Source organism: Ambystoma mexicanum, chromosome 8 (assembly GCF_040938575.1).
Source record: "Ambystoma mexicanum isolate Mex_15411 chromosome 8, UKY_AmexF1_1, whole genome shotgun sequence".
In the NCBI taxonomy this organism is placed as follows: Eukaryota; Metazoa; Chordata; class Amphibia; order Caudata; family Ambystomatidae; genus Ambystoma; species Ambystoma mexicanum.
In genome coordinates, this window is record NC_090929.1 from 27,977,392 (window position 1) to 28,001,610 (window position 24,219).

At 45.6% G+C, this 24,219-nt stretch overlaps 1 protein-coding gene across 1 annotated transcript in view; it reads left to right on the plus strand.

The window, feature by feature from the left end:
* TBC1D13 (TBC1 domain family member 13) overlaps window positions 1–19,031 on the plus strand; it is a 391,422-nt gene extending 372,391 nt beyond the window's left edge. Inside the window, exon 12 of the mRNA XM_069609188.1 lies at window positions 15,614–19,031. Coding sequence (XP_069465289.1) covers window positions 15,614–15,679 — 66 coding nt within the window. The 3' untranslated portion in view covers window positions 15,680–19,031. The remainder of the gene's footprint in view (window positions 1–15,613) is intronic.
* The last annotated feature ends 5,188 nt before the right edge of the window (window positions 19,032–24,219 follow it).

Here is a 24,219-nt window from a genome sequence, read left to right on the forward strand (position 1 = left end):
CTGTCCGGTGACGGGAAAAGAGGAAACCCGACTGGCGAAGCAAGGAGAAGGCGCACAGCTGAGAACGCGAGAGAGAACCTGCTGCTGCGGAGTCGCTGAGGGCAGGACGCAGTAGGCGGAAGCAACACAGAAGCCCTGGGCTACTGGCAGGACAAACCAAATCCTGCTACAACATTTCCCAAAGGTAGGGAAAGCGTTCGGCCAGCTAGTGGGACATGGAGTGGCCCAAATAGATTAAAGAGACATGTTCCAATATCCCAGGAGGCAGAAAGGGATAGCGAGAGTGCTGTATAAACTGGAACAAACTTTAGGAAATGTCCTATGGTCTATGTGGAACAGTACCTGGCAGTAGAGTAGCCCAGGTCTGTTCAATTGGACATTGGGGGGAAAAAGGGGCAGAGAGCCCATAAAAACAGCACACCTGGGTCTGGGACCCATATGAAGGCGGCCGAGCCCTGCAAAAGCAATCCACATGGGTCAAAGGCCCACACAAGTCCGAAGAAGCCCACAGTCAAGGGGCTGGTGCAACAGAGCAAGTCGGGGATATCCCGAGATAATAAAAAGGAGTCTGGGACCCACACAAAAGAAAAACAAGCTACAGAACAAGTGAGAGAGATCCTGAGACAGCCCAAAGGGGTCTGGAGCCACGTAGGAGAGAAAGAGAGCCGCAAGAAGCTGAAACAAGGGGCTGAGGACCCAGTGCCAAAAGAAGAGACACTTTCTGGAATTCTAAGATCTACAGTCAAGTCTGGCAGGATAGTGAACCAGACTTGACGCTATTTTTTATGAACTGAAGAAAGAATAGGGGAAGAGACTCCTCCCCACCCCCACCTCCCCGGCCCCTCATACTTGGGAACTGTGTTTTGTGATAAGAAGGTCTACAGTGAAGTCTGGCAGCATAGTGAACCAGTCTTGATGCTACATTTTATGAACTGGAGAAAGAAAAGGGGGAGAGACTACCCTCCCCGACCCCCTCCCCCGCACCCTTGACCCTCCCCCCATCCCACGTTCCCAATACTTGGGAACTGTGTTTTGTACACGTTTGGAAAGAGCATTTAATATCAAGAGCTTTTAAGTTAAGGAACCATTGATTGTGTTTTCTCATTGAGAGCGGAACATTTGAATCTGTATCCAAAACGAGAGGAGCCTCCTTATAGATCAAGAAAACGCCCAATTTTTTCCTTAGTTCGGGTTGTCCAACTCCGGGCCCTTGGGACGGAAATAGGCTTGGACGACACATGACTATGGCCATTTTACTTTACTGGACATCCTGACTGAATGCTTAGTATTTTTGTTGAGGTATGACAGCCCCTGATAAAAACAGGGTAAGATAGGTTTTTTCTTTTCTTTTACTTAACATGCCAGCCTTGTGTCAGCCTCTTACTTTGGCACCCCTCCAGTCTCAAGATAGTTAGTAAGGCAGTTGACTACAACGCTTTACAATGCCTTGGATTAGCAAGGAAGAGATGGCGTTGATCGGCGGGTTTCGATCAGCACCTTGCTTTTTCAGTAGCGAGATGACCATGGCCATTTTGAAAGTAGAGGGAAGGCAGGTAGAATCAAAGGACAGGTTGAAGAGATTAGCGGGGTTAGAGGCCACTAGAGGGGCAATCGGTTTGACAAGCTGATGTGCAAGGTGATCTGGTGGGGCACTGGAGCCTTCATCTGCCGTGTCAGTACTTATTCAGTTTTGGTATGACTGAACTGTGAGGTAGAGGCAGTGAAAGATGCTAGAGTAGGTGGAGTGAAGAAAGTAGGAGGAGGGAGTAAAAGGAGGGTGATGAGAGATTCCCTGATTTTGAAAGCAATGTATTCAGCAAGATCACTAGCTGAAAGAGTAGAGTTAATAGTTGGGTGTTAAGGAGGAGGAAGGCGTGCGTATAGGGTGCCTTGGGCTCAACGAGGATGGTTGGAGTGCATGTCAATAAGCGATAGGTAGAAATCTCGTTATCACTATCAAGAGAAGACTTGAGAGAGTCAAGGGCAGAGCGGTAGAGTTGCAGGTCCTCATGAGAGTCGGAGCGCCTCCATCTGCATAGGAGTTGTTGCATGTGAGTGCGAAGACCCTGCATGAATGAGAGACCCAGGTTAGCAGTGGAAGTGAGAAGAGGAGGAGTCGTGAAGTAAGGACTGGAAGATGAGAAAACAGTGCAGCAAGCATCTGAAGAGAAGGAGTAGAGTGAGAGTTGAAGGTCAGAGAAGAAGCGTTTACATTTTCCCTTGGAAATGGGAATGGTAGGTGGGGGAGGAAAGGTTAGCCGGAGTAAAGATAATGGCGCTGGATACAATGGAGTGGTCTGAAAGAGATGGCGTGACAGTAGTGTGCGTTGCTGAGAGAGAGTTTGAGATGAACCGGAGGTCCTGAGAGTTGCCTGCCGAGTGGGTAGGTTATGAATAAAGTGATGATTGAGAAAAGATTGAAGGTCTGATATAGGAGAAGGAAGGCGAAAGTCACCTACGAGGATGAGGTGATGTGACAGGGAGAGAATCGAGGAGCTGCCCGAGATCATCCAGGGCCAGGAGGGCGATTGATAGAAAGGAAGTGAGTAGAGTGAGGAATAACACATGGTGAGAGTGTACATTGAAAGGACATAGGAGGGGATCTGGGGTGTGAGAGATGTTAAGGGAGGAAGAAAATAAGTGCCCAACACCACCAACCTTTACCTGTCAGACGAGGAGAGTGGGAGAAGGAATTCAGGAGTCATGGAGGGCTGCCAGGGTAGCTGTGTCAGGCAGAGGGTGTAGCTGTTATCTCTATGACCCCCAATGGGGCTAAGAATGCAATGGAGAGAGTTTGAGACATTCTGCAAAGTCTGCAAAGTTAGAGGTTTCATTATTAATACATCAAAGACAGTAGTTATGACTTTTCGCCCTTCAAAGAAATTTAAATGTGAGTGGATATATAAGTGGAGGCATGAACAGCCAGGGTCCTTATTTTGACTATTTAGGCGTAAGGTTTTCTAGTGATGGTACGTGGGAAGCACAATGAGAAAAGACCCATGTTGACCTTTGAACAGAATATTGTTGCACTGCTTACTTTAACTAGTAATTTTTGGTGCTGTGCAGCAATAGCAGGTATACAGATATACAAAGCACAGGTTTTGCAGCATTATTGCATCGTAGCACGCGTTGGGGCTTCAGGACACCTTTGCATGTAGATGCAGAAGCAAATCTGTTCTTGAAATCTTTGTTAAACCTACCTCGGCGTACCATTTCTCTCCCGCTCCATTTACAAGGGGATATTTATTTATTTATTACATTTGTATAGCGCACATGCAGCCCACGGGCATCGAGGCACTGTTACTTGCAAGATCCTTAGTTACAGAGTTACAGAGATGGTTAACATTTGTATATGAGGCCCAATGCAGATTCGTTGCTTATTGGCTCCGGTTGGTGAGACACCAGACCTTGCAATACTTAGGGGGGCCACATGGGCGACTATAGAAGGTAGAGCTGGGGGCAGTTGGAAATGGTTCTGATATATCCGGAATAGCCGAGACATTCTGAACTTTTCTCGCTTAACTGCAAAAATAGGAATAATTAATGACCAAATATGCAGTGTTGTGAAAGAGGCCTATTTTGAGTGGGCTATGCCAAACTTTATTGTAAAACCCTTTGTCCGTAAAAAAGGACTAGGGCTCTGGCTAGAGTTAAGCAACTGGCTGGAGTCAGAAATTTTCTGCAGGCGCTGATTAGTTTGCAGGTGTATGACATGGCAGAGGTGATGGCATTGACTTGTTTATGTAGATTGAGTGAGGAGTCTAGGTAGAAACCGAGAGTTTTTACCTCGTTAGTGGTTTTAATGGAGATGTCGTCTATGATAAAGGAGTTGAAGATGTCATTAAATTTTGAAATTCTGAGTTGGGAGCCTATGATGAGGATCTCGGTCTTATCGTTTAGGTAAAGCCTGTATTGAGCCATCCACGCTTGGATGGTGAGGTAAATGGTGTTGATGGTGGCTGTGTCCGTAGCGTGGTCACCTGATATAGGGATGAGGATCTGGGTGTCGTCTGCATAATTTGTGTAGGTGACACCCAATTTATCCAGATGGTCAAAAAGTAGGTTGGTGAAGATATTGTACAAGGTGGGGGCCACGCAGGAGCATTGTGGTACTTCACAGGCGGCTAAGGAGGGGGTTCTTCGGCTTCAGGGGAGAGAAGACTTTCATGGTTCTATTGCTGAGGATGGATTTTATCCAGAGCGTTGCGTTAGTGGAGAAGTTGGCTGCAGAAGTGAGGGTATAACACAGGATGTTGTGGTCCACCAGATTGAAGGCAGCAGAGAGGTCTAGGATGGCTAGCTTCCCATTGTCCCTAAGGAAGTCCATTTGGATTTTCAAACCCAGTAGTGCTGTTTCAGTCCCGTGTCTCGGTGTCTCGGGCGAAAGCCAGACTGACGTAGTCCCAGAATGACGTAGTCCCAGAATGTTGTTGGCTTCCAGGTATTTCTGGAATTGCAAGTAGGCTACTCCGTCTACAGGGGTCTACAGGGGTCAGGTGCGTTAGTAGGACCTAGCGGGAAAAGGGCAAGAGAGCAGTGATGTGCTGTTGGCAGCTTTAGTTCGGTTAACACCGTTCACCGAGTTTAGGTGTGGTTTTTGGTTGCTAGCCATTGTGTTCTGTTGTGCAATACTATGTGTGATTTGTTTTGCTGTTGCGGTTTGGTGTGCTTTAGAGGTGTGGTTGTGTTTCGTTAGAATTTGAGACTTGTATAAAGAAGGGTGAGATTTTTAGTGGGTTGGTTAGTGGAAACGCTATCTAGATGTGACGCATGCTAATATTCACAATCCTATCTAAATGCGTCACTTGACAGTATTCACAATCCTGTCTAGATGTGACGCATGCTAATATTCACAATCCTATCTAAATGCGTCACTTGACAGTATTCACAATCCTGTCTAGATGTGACGCATGCTAATATTCACAATCCTATCTAAATGCGTCACTTGACAGTATTCACAATCTTGTCTAGATGTGACAAAGGCCAATATTCACAATTCTATTTAAATGGAGCACTTGCCAACCTTCACAATCCTGTCTAGATGTGACGCAAGCTAATATTCACAATTCTATGTAAATGTGGCACTTGCCAATATTCAAAATCCTGTCTAGATATGACGCAGCCCAGTATTCACAATTCTACCTAAATGCAGCACTGGGTAGTATTTACAATCCTGTCTAGATGTGACGCAGGCCAATATTCACAATTCTATCTAAATGTTGCACTTGCCATTATTCACAATCAATCCTGTCTAGATGTGACGCAGACCAATATTCACAACTCTATCTAAATGCAGCACTTGCCAACCTTCACAATCCTGTCAAGATGTGACGCAAGCTAATATTCACAATTCTATCTAAATGCGGCTCTTGCCAATATTCACAATCCTGTCTAGATGTGACGCAAGCTAATATTTACAATCTATCTAAATGTGGCACTTGCCAATATTCGCAATTCTGTCTAGATGTGACGCAGGCCAATATTCACAATTCTATCTAAATGCGGCACTTGCCAATATTCACAATACTGTAAAGAGATCTTTAACACAAGAATACACAATGCCAAATCTGGTACTAAAGAGCTCTTCTCTATTTTACGAGAACTCGAATCTCCTGTACACCCCCACTGAGGACTGCATCAAGGACAAAACCTGGTGCAATAATATCCAACAAGCACTCTCAAATAAAATAGCCCTCCTGCAGGCTAAAATAGAATCCAAAAAAAGCCAGTCTCACGCCTAAGGACCACCCTGGCGACCTGCATAGCCATCTGCCCCCGACTCCCCACTATTCCACTTCTCACCTATTACGGAGGACGAAGTAATAAACATAATTGCTAGCTTAAACCTTCTAACTGTCTTGGCGACCTATGTCCTGCTTTAGTCATTAAGGATGGAGCCAGAGACTTGGCCCCCTTCATCACCTCACTGATTAATGCCTGGTTCAAAAACGCGGCAGTCCCCAACAACCTTAAAGAGGCTGGAGTCCTACCCTTGCTCAAAAAACCTAACCTAGACCCCCAACACTCCCACTAATTACAGACCCATCCCCACGGTCCCCCTTACTCCTAAAAATACTAGACAGAGTAGCATACCTCCAAATCCAAAAACATTTGGAAGACAACAACCTTCTAGGACTGCGACAGTCTGGCTTTAGACCCAGGCATGGGACAGAAACAGCCCTCCTGGATCTAACAATCCAAATGGACGAAGCCAAAGACAAGGGCAAGCTGGCCATTCTGCTCTTGTTGGATCTGTCTGCAGCCTTCGACCTAGTCGACCACCAAATTCTCATCGAACACCTCTCCTCGGCTGCCGTATTCTCCCAGGACACCACCAATTGGATTCAGTCTTTCCTATCGGACAGAACAACCAGGGTATTTACCCCTTCGGGCGGCACCGCTGCAGGCCCTGTCCCAATCCAATGCGGAGTTCCCCAAGGTTCTTGTATCTCACCTACACTTTACAACATCTTCACCAAGCTCCTCTTCGACGATGACCTGGGCGTCACATACACCAACTATGCTGACGACACCCAGGTCCTCATCGCCCTCATGGGGAACTACGATGAGGATGTTGCTAAACTGAACGAGATATACCTAGAAATACAAGCATTGATGGCCACCTACAGCCTCTGCTTAAACCACGACAAGACAAAACTGCTTATTGTCGGCTCACAGGCCCGTCTCAACAAACTGGATCCCAGGTGCCATTCCTTCACTATTGATGATAATGTCATAAAAGTATCGAAGGAAGTCAAAACACTAGTGGTATACCTTGACTCCACACTCTCCCTTAAAAAGCAAATAAATCAACGCCACCATCTCAGAAACAGCTTATACCAATAAACATATAAATGCCTGCAGACCATTTCTATCCACCAACCGCTGCCTCACATTGGCTAGAGCCCTCATATTATCCAAATTAGATTATTGCAACACTCTTTTCCCTGGCTCTACTAACCACAACCTGAACAGACTGCAGATACTTCAAAACAATGCCCTCCGCGGTTTATAGTAAAAGTTTCGACCGTCATAGTGTCGAAATACAAAATTTTCCACTCAAAAATATCGGAATTTTTTTTTTCTGATGCACTTTCTTTTTTTGGGGGGGCTCCACCCCGAAACCCCCGTTTTTTGGGGAAAACCCACCATTTTTCTTTACTGAACCCAAAAACAAAAAATGACATAATAAAATGCATTTGAATTTATTTTCCGGTGCTTTTGTTTCTAAATTATTGTATTTCGAAACTATTTTTTCAAAACTTTGACGGGACACCCCCTCCGCTGCGCTCTCAATCTTCCTCGGAAGGCCCACATCACCACATTCAGAAAGGAATCCCACTGGCTCCCCATCCGCGATAGAATAAAACTCTGGGCGCTAGTCATCACACACAAATGCCTATACTTGACAGCCCCACGTACCTTTCAGACAAATTCACGAGACAGAACTCCATCAGACCAACCAGATCACCCTACCTTCACCAACTCAACATACCGAAGTTCAACCTGAAAACTGCTGGGGGAGCAAGCTTTCCGGTTTTGGCAGCTAAATACTGGAATGCACATCCTATGACAATTAGAGCAGACACCTCATTTTGGTCGTTTAGAGCCAAAGTCAAGGAACTGCTCTTCACCCAACAATAGAATGAATATATGTTATGACGGTGGCAACCAAACTGTAACTTGGTCACGTCACGACCCACTGTACCTCACCTTGGACCATTCTGTAACTAGGTCCATGGTTACCATTCACTGTAATGTTTTATATTCTGTATGTGCAACAATATGTAACCACTGTTGATCCGAAAGATTTTTAGCACACAGTTACCCGTGGGTTTGGCTGCGCTCTACAACTTAACAAACTAAACTAAACTAAACTAGATGTGACGCAAGCTAATATTCAGAATTCTATCTGAATCCGGCACTTGCCAACATTCAAAATCCTGTCTAGATGTGACGCAAGCTAATATTCACAATTCTATCTAAATGCGGCACTTGCCAATATTCACAATCCTGTCTAGATGTGACACAGGCCAATATTCACAATTCTATCTAAATGCGGCACTTGCCAATATTCACAATCCCGTCTACATGTGACGCAAGCTAATAGTTACAATTCTATCTAAATGCGGCACTTGTCAATATTTACAATCCTGTCTAGATGGGATGCAAGCTAATATTCACAATTCTATCTAAATGCGGCACTTGCCAATATTCACAATCCTGAATAGATGTGACACAGGTCAAAATTCACGATTCTATCTAATTGTGATGCACTGTCTAATATTCACAATCCTGTCTAGATGTGACATGAGCTAATATTCACAATTCTAAGTGTGACGCACTGTCTGATATATGGTGAGCCCTGGCTGATATTTACAAATAACATGTGTCCTGTTTTACAACGCATCAGAAAGAGTCTTGACCTTTGTACACGCAATCTTCTCTGAAGTTGCTATACATGGTATTTGCCCGCAAACCACCAGACAGCTCAGCAGGTGATTGCCTCTACCATAAACTATTCAGCACCCAGTGCCCCTCAAGCATAGCTCTCAACCTTGTTTTGGGGAGTGCGGGGGGGCGTGCAGGAGGCTTGGCAGGTGAGTCAGCTATGTACAAGGAGGGTGGCACTGCCAACAACGAGTGAGTTGAGAGCTATGCCTAAAGTGTGTTCACTGATGGAAAACAGGCGTCTGAAAAAATTAGATAACTATATCACACATATCACACTCGTGCACACCCCTCACTCATCTGATCAGAAGCTGCTGGGGCCTCCCACTCTCTGATGTGATGTCACTGCTGCTGTAATATTTTCTGTCTGAAACCGGTCAGAAGGTGAGGGTCAGTCATCAGACTCCAGATTCGGACACCTGCATATTCACAGACACCATGAGGTGGCCAGGGGGGAAGCTCCACTATGCAGCACGTGGCTCGTTCTATTGCAGGGATATTGGGGGATTCTGACTTCTTGCTTATAGCACAGACTAGAAGAGCAAAGTTATTAAAGGTCACCCAAAAGTTGAGCTGTTTTACATAAAGGTATCTACTGACCTTTATTTGCCCAATCGGCACAAATTGTATATTGTATTTTTTTGTGTTTAAATATTTAATTGTTAAATACATTGGCATACAGGGCTGATTTGAAACATACAGAAATCAATTCAATGTAAATATCTCATAGTGAAAGCAAATTGATAATGTAATAAAGGCCTAGCAAGATAAATCGTAATGCATAAATGAAACATTTAGCAATATTTCAAGATAAACTAATAAGTGTATACTATTTATATTGTGAAAATTAATACAGGAAGGACAAACAAGACAAACGGGACGGACCGAAACGAAGGGGAGGGAAGGGACATTGTTAACTTGCTATTACAGTTTAAGGAGCAGGTACTGTATGTTCTAAATATTCAGTGATCGACCTCCATTTCGATTCGTGTTTGCTTAGTAGAAGTGGGGATGAAGCATTACATTTCTCCATTCTATGAATATTACAAATAGAGTTCCACCATATTTTACAGTGCAGTTGTTTAAGGTCTTTCGAGTTCGAGGTAATAGTCTGAATAGCTATTGCAATAAAGAGATCACACAAGAATCCTTTGTTTTTACAAATAGCTGCCCTAATGGATGTGCTTCCTAGGTACAGAAATGAAATGCAAAATTCTTATCGGAGGTGAAAATTTGATTTTAACACACTCCACACAGCTTTCCAAAATATTTTTACATGAGTACAGTCAAATATTAGATGTCTAAACGATCCTTTAATACATAAGCAGCTCCAACAATGTTCATCTTGTGAGAGACCTCCTTTGAATAGGACAGATGGAGTAATAAAGGCTTGGTGGTGAAGGAAGTATAAGAGTTTGGAGCAAACTTGCTGATATAATAACTTTAGAGATTTCTTTCCAGATCAGAGGCCATTTCAGTTGAGTCTACCAAAGAGCAATCCATTTTTCAGTCTAATTGGCTTTTCCATGGCGCTATATTTTCGGACACATATATAAGTGTTTTGTAAAACATTGAGGCATTGAAATTTTGATGGAGCAAATGTTGCATCTTGTTATCTTATCTTGATACATATTATCATAATGACCACAACCGCATAAACCCAATGTAAGTATTGGTGCATGAAAATCCTGGAAATATGATATTTGATTACCATCTCATTGAAAGTGAGAGGTATCCCCTTAATAAAAAGTTGTACCACAAATGTAATGCCATGAGAGAGCCATGGTTTCCAACATATCGTTTTTTTTGTTGATCTTAATTAGTGAATTTATCCAAATATATGGGGATACAAATTTTTTAAAGATATATGGTAATAGATAAATAATGGTAGTGTTCATACCGCTACTGGTTATAAATCTATTAGATCTTTTGATGTAAGGGCAATCCGCTAGGAGGTGGGGGGAGACCATCACTCTCTCAAAAAAAAGCCAATTTGGTGGATTCAACAAAGTGGGTGCAAACCATAGCTGAGCTTGACGTAGAACGAACGCTATGTGGTATTTTTTTAAATCAGGGAGACCAACTCCACCATTCATCCTAGGGGGTTTTAGTTTATAAAATGAAATTCTGTGTTTCTTCTTTCCCCAAAGGAACTTAAGAATGTATGTGTCCAGAGATTTAAAGAACGTAGCAGGAAGGAAAATAGGGAGCTTGTATAGTAAATAGAAAACAATTGGAGCAATTGACATTTTGATAGATTCCAACCTTCCCCACCATGACAAAAACAAGGGGGACCATGAGCTAGTGAGATCTTTGACTCTATTTAGGATATTCGTGGTATTTTGTTTTATAGTTTCCTTAATTGAGGAGGTTATTATAATACCTAGATATTTAATCCCTGTGGGACACCATTTAATTCCTAGGTTGGAGCAGTGGTGTCTGGTACAGTGTATGTTCAGGGGTAGGATTTCTGATTTTTCAGTATTAAGTTTGTAGGCGGATGCTAAGGAAAATTGTGAGATGATGGTGAGTAAGTCATCAAGGCAAGAGTTTGTGATCTGTAATAGGAGTAAAACATTGTCTGCATAAGCAGCCATTTTAACATGGATGTGATCATGATAGATTCAAATGATGTTTTTGTTTTGTCTGATTGCCTCTAGGAATGATTCAATAGCCAGGGTGAAAAGAAGACGGGATAGTGGGCAGCTTTGGTGGGTTCCTCTGCTAAGAGAAAAAGAGGAAGATATATGTCCATTTACTAAGACTGCCGTTTTGTGATTGGAATATAATAATAATATTTTCTCTATTGGGATAAAGGAATCGGGGATACAATGCCATTGAAGAGCTTTGAACATAAAATTCCACTCCACATGTCAAAAGCTTTCTCAGCATCGAGTTCTATATCTATGTTGATGACATTCGTAAAAATATAATATTTGCAGAAGATAATCTTCCCTTGACATATCCTACTTGGTCATTTTTAATTACGTTTGGAATAAAGGGATTCAATCTATTAGCTAAGATTTTGGCTAGGATTTTATTGATTAGGGAAATAGGTCTATCATTTTGGACTAATTCAGAGTCTTTATTTAGTTTGGGAAAGACAATTAAAATTGCTTCCGAAACAGAACCCATGGCTTTTTCATTAGAGATGAAGGAGGAATAGAGTTCACGGAGTTTTGGAGTCAGGAGATCTTTGAAGTGAGCAAAGAAGTCTATCGAGAATCCATCTAGTCCTGAGGCTTTTCTTTTTTTAAGATCTTTTATAGCTTGATACATTTCATTAACTTGTATAAGCTTATTTGGTTGTGAAATTAATGGTGGTGTATGAACCACGCTTGTATATTTCTGAGAAGGTCAGCAGCATGGGTGCTATTAGGTAGTGATTCTGAAGAGTGTAATTTTTGATCAAATTTGGAGAAGGCTTATAGGATTTCTTCATCTTTGAGAACTCTATATCCATTTTGATCTTTTATGACCGTAATTTTGGCTCTATCCTTTTTAAATTTGAGGTATGAAGCTAATGATTTACTTGATTTGTTGGAGAATTGGTAAATGTTTGATTTATATTTTAGGAGATTAGCACAGGAGTATTGCGTAATCAGATTATTTTATTGGATTTTTAACTTGGTTATTTGCGTAAAAAATTGGATTAGTATTAGTACGAATATATTCTGCTTCTAAATGTTTTAATTGTTTTGAGGATATCCTCAGATTCATATTTAAGTTGTTTCTTTTTTTGAGCTACATATGAGATAATTTGGCCTCTTAATACAGCTTTATAGCAGTCCTAATTGTTATGGATGGCGGCATCATCATTTAGATTTTCAGTTAAAAAAGATGGCGTGTTGGATGAATTCAGTGAATAAACTATCTTTTAAAAGGGTCGAGTTAAATCTCCACCTATTTTGTTGGTGTATTTGATGCAAATTAGATAATTGAACATGAACAAGGGCATGGTTAAACAGGATAATGTGTTCTATTGTAACGTGGAACAGCCGATGAGTCATAGATTTGCAGATAAAAACATAGTCAATTCTTGAAAAAGAGTTGTGTGGTGGGGAGTAGAAAGTATATTCTAGGTCTGTAGGATGGACTAGACGCCAGGTATCACTGAGCCCTAATTCGGATACGAAGTTGGTGAATTGTACGTGGGAGTTTGTGTTCTTAAAGCGTACATTTGATTTCTTATATAGAAGAGGGTCTACAATCTCATTACAATATCCACATACTATAAGATTAGTTGGGCTAGATCTAAATATATGGTTTCTTAATTGAGTCCAAAAGGTAGGGTCAGCATTAGTAGGACCATAAACATTTAGAATGAAATATTGAACAGATTGAATAAGGAGCTTGATCAAAACCCATCTGCCCACATCATCAGACTCTGTCGATATAACTTTGCATTGGAAATGTTTATTAATAAGGGTAATCACTCAATTTGTCTTTCCACACGCTGCGCTCGCAAAGACTTGCCCTACCCATAAACGTTTCAGTTTGACAGCTTCCAATTGAGAGAGATGTCACTCTTGTATACATGCTATGTCTGGTTTAGTCCTATTAAGATGGGAGAGAATGTTTTGCCGCTTGATTGAATTGTGAAGGCCTTTCACATTCCACGAAGTTATGTTAAGTGACATTTGAGGCATTCACAAGAATATAAGTACTTATAGAGTCTGAACTAATAGAGTATTGTACACATAAGGTAGGGAGGCATAGGGGAAGGGGGATAACAAACAGAAAGAACATGGAATTCTGCTGTTTACATAACACCGAACTAGTATGTGAAGGAGTAGTGGTTAACTGAATACAGCCACTCCAAACCATGTTCTTATACAGTCAATAATAAGTAAGGGGAGGAGAGCCGGATGTAGATGGGCCATTCCGTGCCCCGTTCCGGCATGACTATCCTTAGTATAGCATAAACATTCTGTGTGCGACTTCTAATTCATATATGCAGTTTGGTTGTGTCCATCTCTTCTCTTCTGTGACTTTGAATAAAGCTGCGCAATTCTCTTGTGTCCTGAACTGAAAAGTATACATATGACCATCAAGCGTGAATTTTAGGGATGCTGGGTGTATAATCCCATATCTGGCATTAAGCTGTCTCAGTGCAGGTCTAAATGCCAATAGTTCTTTCCTTCTTGCTGCTGTGGTGTTGGAGTTTAAGAGTTTATATAAGAGTTTTCTTCTGTTTAGCCTTATCCAAAATGAGCATAACGCGAGTATAATCCAGTAGAGCAAAGACCATAGTTCTTGGAGTATTCCGGGAGGGATTTCTAGGACCTATCCGATGGGCTCTTTGGATATTGAACAGTGGAGGCATAGTAAGATCCAATAGTGTGGTGAGCATGTGATAAAGAAATTGAGTAGGGTTGTCGTTTTCAATGTTCTCTGGAGGTCCTACAATATATAAATTGTTCCTCCTGTTCCTGTTTTCTAAATTTTCTGTCTGCTTCTGCAGAGATATGACTGAATTTTCCAAAGATTGTACTCTACCTGCAACATCATCAGCGTTTCTCACCCTTCTTTCCACTTCCGTTATCCTAGATTCATATGTGGACCACTTATCGTCAAGCATCTGCAATTTGGCACCTGTGGCTTCCATGAATGGTTTAAGGGACTTAATCTCCATTAGGATAGCATGCATGACTAGATATTGCGTATTTTCCTTCGGTGTAGGAGGGTCGCTTTTCTGTCTCTTGGGGGCATTACTGATGGGTGTAGCTGATATTTCTTTGCATTGCCCTTTTTTTAAAGGCATGTTGAGGCAAGATTAATACCGCTGGATAAGAGACTGCTTCACAATAGATGGAGGTGTTAAAGCCAAAAGCCCAGTTGTGCACAATTCAAGTAATTTTAGATTCTTGTGTTAGTAGGAAAGGGTGTCTCTCAGAGCCTTAGCAGCCACTTTAATTTCTCACACAATTGGCAGAATGAAGCATTATTTTCTATACATTAATAATGATAAACCAGAGGCACTCCAGGTTTGCTGATCTCATATCAGATAATATGCACTCAAGGGCTTGATTATTTACAAAGCCATCAAGCAACTCAATTGCTAATGAAGGATTGACAGTCTCATTTCTAGATATATGTCACATGTGCCAAAATCCCTCAGTAGTGAATATTCCGGTTAGTTTTCCAGATATGCTTTATTTTAAAAAAGAGTTAATTATAGTCATAGAGATGCTTGTTTAGCATATATTGACAGAAAATCTAGTTTACAGAACTATATTTCTTTTCTGAGCCTTATAATAAATGAGTGTTTGTTTGTAAAGTCATTTAGCTAAATAATACCATAAGCGTTCGTACTGAAAACAGTATTATATGCTTGGATGGTACTTGCGTGAGGATAATAACCTGTGTCGTGAAGCAAACGTGCTTCCCAACATCTCCAGGGTCTTTCGGCTTCGCTCGCCGAACAGCTGATGAGACGTGATGGCTCCGTATCAGTGTGTCCTCCGCTGACTAACAGGCTCCACCTCCTCACCTACAAAGCTTCCTGGAACTCCTCACACAGTGTACGCAGACACATGCCAAGCCTTACAAACCTTTGCCCATGACACGCAACATCTTCTTTCATTTATTTTAAATTTAAATATTCGAATTGCCGCACAGAAGAGATTTAATGTTTGTGCCGGGCTGGGAGCTCGGAGATTAGTCAGCCATCCTCTACAGCGCTTGGCCACGCCACGGTATATTGTATTTTTAATTATGTATAGATGTTTTTATCTAATGTTTTTATTTAGAAGTATTCAATTTATAGATTTTCATTATCTTACCCATGAATTGTATTGGATTTGTGAATGAGTTCATGCAATTATTTATAATGGGGTTGTATAAAATTGTAAATTCTGAGTTTTTATTTTCTTCTTAAGTTTGCAATTTTACTTTGTGAAGAGCTTTAATGATTTTTACGTGTATTTATTTTTCTGAAATATACATAATCATTTTTTTTGTTAAAGTGACTTCATCGTGGCACTTGTGCGTGGTCTCATCCCAGACTATTCTGTTCCTGTATGGTGGGCAAGACCTACGCTTTGGAAGACTGTAGCTTGTTCGGGCGAGTCTGGGTGATGTCATAGTATGCTGGGAAGGGAGCACAAGAGTCACTAGGCAAAGTAAACTGTTCTGATCACTAAGTGTCTTTCTGTTGCAGGATTACCCCATTTCGGACGTTCATCTCATCATAAAGAAAGCCAGTGACTTGCAGGACCCAAAATAGCCACAGCTTGCCTTGTGCTTCAGAAGAAGGCCGGTCCACAAAGCACCCTGGGAGACAATGCCCCCCTCTACTGTGGGAGCTATGCCTCTGTGCGGCTCCGCGCCGGGGTCTGGGCCTGGATCTTGGTTCTCCTCTGTTGTACTTATCGAGGACTGGTCCGCCGGACTGTTGAGGCCGGATGTATGGTTTATAATCGCATTGAAAGTAGTTGGGGCATTTCAACATTTTCAGTGTTTGTACTTTGCAGATTTAGGAAGCGATGGAAAGGGGTGGAACATTGTGAGAAAGCTTTGCCCCATTTTCATATCTGTTCTTATCTTACACACATCCGGCCTTCACTGCACACCCTGCTCTTAACTACTACGTTTGAACAGTTGTCCTCTTCTCTACACCTGCATGCACACCATACTGCTCTGTTGCACATGTGCACTGTGCTACTCTCACCTACATGTGCCCAGGGCTGCTTTTACTCACTTACATGTGCACCATTTTGCACTGTTACACACCACACTGTGCTTCTCTCTTGCAGTTCTCATACGCATCTACACATTCATTCTGCCGCTATGTTACACTTACACATGCATACTGTGCTGCTCTTACACACCTACATGTGCACTCTTCTAATCTCTTGCACACGCACCAGGGAGTGCTTGAAGATTCGTGTAAACGAGTCTGTCTCATGCGCATTCAACCATAATGCTACTCTCTTGCACATATGCACGTAGTGTTTGTCTATTTACCCATTCATGAGCACATTCATATAATACTCTTTTACGCATACTGTGTCCCTCTCTTGTGCAGTGACATGCATTCATACACTCCTTGCTGTCCTCTTGCACATTCATACACTATTTGCTAGCCTCTGGCACATTCATACACACCTTGCTGCCCTTCTGCACATTCATATACTCCACGCTACCCTCTTGCATATTCATACACTCTACGCTGCCCTTTTGCACATTCATACACTACACGCTGCCCTCTTGCATATTCATACACACCACGCAGCCCTCTTGCACATTCATACACTCCATGCTGCCCTCTTGCACATGCATACACTTCTTGCTGCCCTCTTGCATATTCATTCACTCTATGCTACCCTCTTGCATATTCACACACTCCATGCTACCCTCTTACACATTCATACACTCCACACTGTCCTCTTGCACATTCATACACTCCACGCTGCCCTCTTGCATATTCACACACTCCACGCTGCCTATTGCACATTTACACACTCCACGCTTTCCTCTTGCATATGTAAACACTCCACAGTGTCCTCTTTCACATTCACACACTCCATGCTGCCCTCTCGCACATTCACACACTATGCACTGTCTCGTTTATTTTTAAATATCCCAGAACCCGCTCCTGTACAGTTCACCTGTTGATGGCTCAGTGATGCTCTCAACGTTTATATTAGATTCCTTTTGCCCTTAGTCCCCCTGTGCCTCTTTCGTGTCCTGGCAAGATGACTGAATGGTGCCAGTCCTCTGGGAGGGACCTCAGATCCCTGCACCATGCCCTATGACAGTGACCCCATGTTTCTCTTCTTCCACTGTAGCCACATAAAGGAATGCAAGCTGAAACTAAACAGATCTGGGTGTTCCTGTAACATTGACCCCTTGCTTCCAGTGCCAGCTCTTCCATTATTTGATTCAGAGTGAGGGAGTGTGCCAGGGCATGTCCAGAGCTGGGCATAGTGCAGCGATGCTAGTGGTTGGGGGTGAATCCTTTCGATACCTGTGAGCATTCGTCTGCTGGGAGATAGCTGCTGAAGCTGAGGGCATAAGGATATATCTGAGATGAGGCCTGTGGCTTAATGTGCACGAGTGAGAGACTTAATCATGCAGTGTTTTCGTGGGACCTTGTCATTCCTTCTCTTAAAACACTTTCACCTCTACCAAGGATTGGCTTTCTGAAAGGTCAGATGATGACGAGGTGGCAATCGGGGGTGTGCACCAGTTTGTTGGTCTTGGTCCCATCCAAGCAGTATTGGCCCGTTCCTCTGGATGGGTAGGAACACAATGCTATCATCGCCTTCTCATAAAACCATATGATTTCCCCATGTGTGGTGCTCAGAACCTGGATCGGACCGTCTATGCGCTGGATGTCGGATTCTTGCATCTCCCCTCCCATCTCTTGAATGTCATGTTTTGGGTAAATGTGTTGTTCCGACCTGTCCCCTAAGAACAATAGGATCCTAAGAGGCCCCCGACTGTTATTGCATTTCTTCATGTGTGGCTGACCACGACGGCTCACAGGGTGAGGAGTGAATGTGTGTCTAATTTGGGCAACACTAATGTGGTGCTGGAGAAGATGGTTGTGGGTTTTCTGTTCAGGGAGGAGCCCTGTTTCTTGAGGCCCTCTTGGTTAAGTCCAGTCTTTACTCCTACCTCATAATCTCTACTCAGATGTGCAGCATGGCACTTATTCTCTACTCAGATGTGCAGCGTGGCACTTATTCTCTACTTAGATGTGCAGCATGGCTCTTTTATACGGTCTCACTCAATGGCCATGGGCAGGCCCTTCTAGTTTGCAGGTTCACCAAGGTTGATCAGCCAAAAATGTGTGTCACAAAGCTTCACTAACCTTCCCTTCAGATTAGTTTTGCTTGGTGGCAAAGTGTGAGTCACGGAGGTCAAAGGGAAACTCGTCAGAAGTGGAGGCTGATCAGCGTGGGCTAGAAGCCCCCGGAGGAGAGAGAGAAGATCTTGCTCTGGTGGGAGCTGAACAAGGTTCTCTGTGCAGGATGTTCGTGGAGGCTCAGGAGTGGGTGAGCGTAAGGGATACTCAGTATAATAGTTGGGCAGGAGGCTCGGTTTAAGAGCACAAACTGAGGATGCTGAGGAGCGTGTCCAGAATCTAGCCCTTGGAAAGTCCTGGGAGGCAGCAGTGGCTTTCTAATGGGAAGGAGCTTGGCAAAGTGGGGTCTATGATGGTGAAGACTCCCACTCATTCCATGCCCCAGTTTAGAGATTCTAACCCTATAAATGCAGTTTTGGGATAGGTCTAGGACATGTCATAGATTGCAAGGGCTTGAAGCAAACACTGCATGGAGGGACCCCAAGGACCAGAGTGAAGGAGGCCCCTGTGGCAGAGCTAAAGATGCCATGAGGTTGCACAGGATGTAGACATTCCAGAGCTTGTGAAAAACCGCATCAGGTTTACAGGGTTAGACACTATATCTGCACTTCAGAGAGCGCCTTCTCAAATCAAATCTTAAAATGTGCTTCCACTTTTTCCGTGTAATTTTCGACTGTGTGCCGTAAGGCGTGTCAAAAACTCCACATTCTGTTGTGTGAAATTGTTTGTTACAATTTGTCCTAATAAATTGATTTTGTTTTGCAAATAGTTTTTTTGTTAAATGTTCAAACTGTTTGATCCCATCGACAAAGGATCCAAAAAGAGTTGTAATTGTTACGTCATCTGATCACACGTTCACCAGTTTCACATAAGAAGGCCACAGTAATGCTAGGATTGCATGTTCGCAGGTCAGTTTTCTGATACATACTTCATGTTGCAAGACTGGCACATTTTTTACATGTCGAGAAGGTCAATTTGTAGTTTTCCAGGCCAATGAAGTACAGAATTTTGCGATGCATCTGGTTACCTCTGGACAGCCAGCCAGCAAACAGGAACAACACTGAGACAGATAAGTACAAACTGGGAATGTACTTTAGTGCTTAGAACACCAGTAGAAGGTTACACAGGAGTAAAGGGTTAAGCATCCTTCTAGCTCAGGTTCCCATCATCCCTAGAATGACTAGCACTCACCATTCTATATTCCATCTGGTGTTCCTTAGATAGCTGATACTCCATAACAAGAGATGCATTCATTAAGCAAACAAACATGCCAGACAAACACACGAGACACCACACACCTCCCTTCCTAAAGCAACGAAAGAACGACCATTCCCATACAGTACACACCGCCACTCAAGCTCAAACATTACAACCAGTCATACAACCCAGGTTACTCACAGACCAGTAAACTATTCATCCTCCTGCCGTGGGCTGCCACCCCAGGGCCTCACACCTTGCCCGCCTGAGCACAGTTGCTCCCAGCCAAGCAACAACCTGCCTACATGGAAGCAGTAGCAGTAAAGGAACCCACACACGCGCAACCATCTAAGCAAAACCAAACCTCCTTCGGCCAGAACCTGCCACGTTCAAGCCTCAGATCTGCCACATCTGAGAAAAACCCTGCTCAGCAAACCAGAGATACTACAACACAAACCGTAACCTGTCATGACCCTAACACTAAATAAATCCTGAGAATGCAACACAACAACCACAAAACCAAATGCGACCTACACAGCCAGACCCATATCTACCTAAGAACACAGAAAATAACAAAGGATACATAAAAACAAACGTGACGGGGGGCCACCAGGGGGCGCAGGCAGGATGGACGCCTGAGCTTCGAGCTCCGCACCCAGCCCCGGGTAAACTGCGGTCCACCAGCGGAACGAGGGTCCCATGAACCACGCGACCCCCACCAAGAGGTGTGGGAACCGGTAGCCCCCACCTGGACCCAACTCCGGTCCCGATCCGACGCTCCTACGCGGAGCTTTACGGGCTGAGACGATACCAGCAGCCCCTCCCCCACGGCCTGGTGTGGAGCGGCGTGGGAGGCGACGGGGGAGAGCATCCGCGCACACATAGGCCGTGCCGCTCATGAGAGGGCCTGGGGCCGCGGACACTTAACGCGGACTACCGCGGATCATCGCACAAACCAGGGGCCCGACCCGAGGAAGGCCATCCGCCCGCCCAGGGAGCTGCGACATCGCAGGGGGGCCGACGTGGGAGCGTGCCCCCCTTTCCATCGCGGCACGCATCAAGGCAGCCCGCGGCGCCTGGGGGCTCCACGCCTGGCGCTCCTGAGGCGGGGCAGCCGGGAAGCCGCCGACGCGGCTTGGAGAGGGCCATCCTCCCACCCTTAGAAGAACGACACTGCCGAGAGGCCGACGCTGGGGCGTGCCCCCCGCCCTTCCACCGCGGCCCCGCGCCTGGCGCTCCAGACACTCGAGGCGGGGCAGCCGGGGTACCGCGGGTGCGCTCTGCCTACCTGCCCATCCCACGGCCCCAGGGTCCGATCCGAAGAAGGCCATCCATCTGCCCACGGAACATCGACATCGCCCGGGGGCCGACGCGGGAGCGCACCCCCCCCCCCAACACGCTCCCCCTCCTCCCGCTCTCACCTAAGGAAAGTGCCAAGGGACACCTGCAGCCTCGCGACGAGGACCCTCCCCACTGCGGCTAGGTTTGGGGATCAAAGTGAGACAAGCATAGAGGGCAAGGACCCCTGCCCGGCACCCCTACGACCCCCCTCCATTGGAAGGCCTCTTGGAGTAAACGGGGTACCTAAGGGAACGTTCCACAAACTAACGGAGCCAAGCAGGGTAGACACGATCCTCCCATGAGCTGGAAAGAAAACTTGCTGAAATACCAATTTGTGGCCAACGAGAGTGTCATGGCGACCGGGGGCCCCGCTACCCCACCCCCAGACTTGGGGGCCATCCAGAACAATATCCAGACGATTCTAGAGGAGATACGAGGGATGAGGACTGACATGGGCGCCAAATTGGCTGACCTCACGACCAAAGTCACCACCCTAGAAGACCGAGTGGAGGGAGTCGAAAACAATCAGCTCTCTGTAACACTCCTCGAAACCCAAATGGACATTAGACTCCAAGACATGGAAAGACGAGAGGAAGAACTCCGGCTTAAGGTCGACGACATGGAGAACAGGGAGAGAAGGAACAACCTGCGCATTTTTGGCCTGGTGGAGTCCGAGGGCGAATCCACACAAGGACTTGAGGGCAAAGTGCACGACATTGTGAGGATCGCCCTGGGAACAGAGGCTGCGGGCACGATCAACTTTGACAGAGTGCACCGGGCGGGGGGGGGGGGGGGCAGAGGCCCGCGCTCTGTCTTGGCCCGGCTACATTATTATAAAGACAAGGCCAAAATTCTAGAGAAAGCGAGGAACCTCGGCAACATACAATATGGCGACTCAAGGGTGTCCATCTTCCAAGATCTGTCGGCCCTCACCCTGTCAATGAGAAGGAAATGTGGCACCCTCACAAGATGGCTTCAAGGTAAAGGGGTTCGATACCGCTGGGGACATCCCTTCTGTTTGGAATTTGAATGGCTAGGGGAGAAGTACCACCTGGTGTCGGAGGAGGATATTCGGAGGGCCACAGACGACCTGGTCAGTGACCAGGCGGGCCACTCGGGCGCCCAGGACGGGAGAGCCCGTGACCCCCCCAGGGGTCCTGACAGACTGGTGAACCACAGCGGCAAATCCAAGGTCAAGGGGGCCCGGAAGTTCCGGAAAACTAGACACCCGTCGACAAACTCTGAAGATCACTCGAAGTCATGATAATACCACTCGAGCGGAGGTGGAGGAGATCACGAGGTGAGCATTGACTCGGGTCCCGGGCTCTGGAGGTCCTGGGTCCACGAGATGCCATAACTGGACGCCGCGTTGGCGCAACGGCTGGCCCGCCGGACTACAGGGCGGGCGAAAGTTTGTTAAAAAGTTAACTGTTTGGTTGAGTTGGCCCACACACGAGGCCCAAGTTAATGGTTGCTGGGCTGGAGTGGGGGCTCATGGTTCCAGAATTCTACCTCGGACACTTGTACCGAGGTTCTGACGGGGCCAGCCTATATTGATCTTGAGAATTGGGATTCCCTAACACATGAAAATCCCGGGGCTGGGGTTAAAGTCCTTGGTGGTTCGTTGACCAACCCCACCGTATGTTGGGGAAAGTGGACGAACGCCTTATATTTCAGGGGAAGGGGGGGAGGGGGGAGGAAACAGGGAGGGGGGCTTGGAATAGGGGGGAGGGGGGGAAAATGGTCAACAGGGCAGACAGAGAGGTAAGGGGGGAAAATCAGTTCAAGTCACGGAAACTTGCTTGGCGGCGGGCTCCGAAATTCAGATACTATGAGGGGTCCAAAGTGCACAACCGAAAAGGCGATAATGATTGAAGGGAAGATAGGCACGTTGAACGTCAAGGGCCTTAATTCTCAAAATAAGAGGTCCCTTACGAGCAATATGTTCCGCAAACAACATCTAACAGTTCTATTCCTACAGGAAACACATTATAAACGTGGGAGGGAGTCCAGAATCAAAGGGAAAGATATTGGCTGCAACTACTGGGCATCACACCCGACCTCAAAGAAGGAGGGGGTGGGCATTCTCCTGGGAAGGGCACTCCAACTCACAGAGGTAGAAACCAAGAGAGGATTTGGAGGCCGATTTTTAGGTGTTAAAGGGTTTTGCGAGGGACAGCGCGTCACTCTAGCCACCGTATACGCACCCAACTCGGGTCAGGTGGAATTCCTCATGCGGATCTTCAGTGTCATGGACGAATGGGCAGAGGGGGCCATGATACTGGGCGGGGACTTCAATCTAATAGCTGACCCCCAACTGGACTGGTGGTCCGCCAGGGGAGGGACACCCAAGGGGATCACTAAGGACAACCTGGCCTTGCAAGCCCTCCTGAGGGATCACTACTGGGTAGACACCTGGCGCAAAGCATACCCGGGCCAGGGCGGTTACACCTTCTTCTCTCCCCCGCACTGCACCTACACTAGAATCGACCTCCTGCTGTCCTCAGAGGAGGGGGATGGGGTGGTAACCCAACCAAGGGTTGAGGCCATAACGTGGTCGGACCACGAACTGCTCGTGGCTAACTGGTCACTGCCCGTTGCCCCGAGATCATCTCGATCGCAGTGCAATGACACGCTCCTTAGAGACCCCGTATTCCGCGACTTTATGAAACAAGAAATGCTGGCCTACTTTGAGACAAACGACACCGGGGAGACTGACATGTCTATGGTATGGGAAGCGGGGAAAGCCACTTTTAGAGGTCTCCTCATAGCAGAGGGCTCGAGGCGCAAAAGGGAGAGGGGCCTGATCGAGAGCAAACTCCATGCGGAATTGCAGGTCTTGCGGACCAGATTGGGCGCCCCGGGGGTTGATTGGGAGGCACTCCTGGACGAGATGCAGGGCAAAAGACAGGAGCTCCACACGGTTCTCATAGGGGAGGTTGTCAAAAAAATGCGGTACACTAAACAGTTATACTATGAACGGGGCGACAGGGTGGGGACTCTGTTGGCACAAAGGTCACGGGGGTGCAGGGTGGAAAGAGGGATTACCCAGCTTGGTGATGGGGGAGGCAGAATTCATAGGGACCGGCAGAAAATAACGGAATGCTTTGCTGACTACTACAGCAAACTTTATTCCAGGCAAGTGGGCGAATCACAGGAGGATATTTCCTCCTACTTGGCGGAACACCCCCTCCCCAGGCTGACCGACGAAGACCTAGAGGCCCTCGAGGGGGAAATCTCAGAAGAAGAGGTGGAGGGAGCCATCAAAAGACTGAAGGCCGGAAAGGCACCAGGCCGAGACGGCTATACAGCAGATTTTTACAAACAGACCCAATCGATCCTGGTGAAACCCCTGGCTAAACTGTTCAACCAGATTAGGAGTCGGGACACAATCCCACCGACATTCCTGCAGGCCC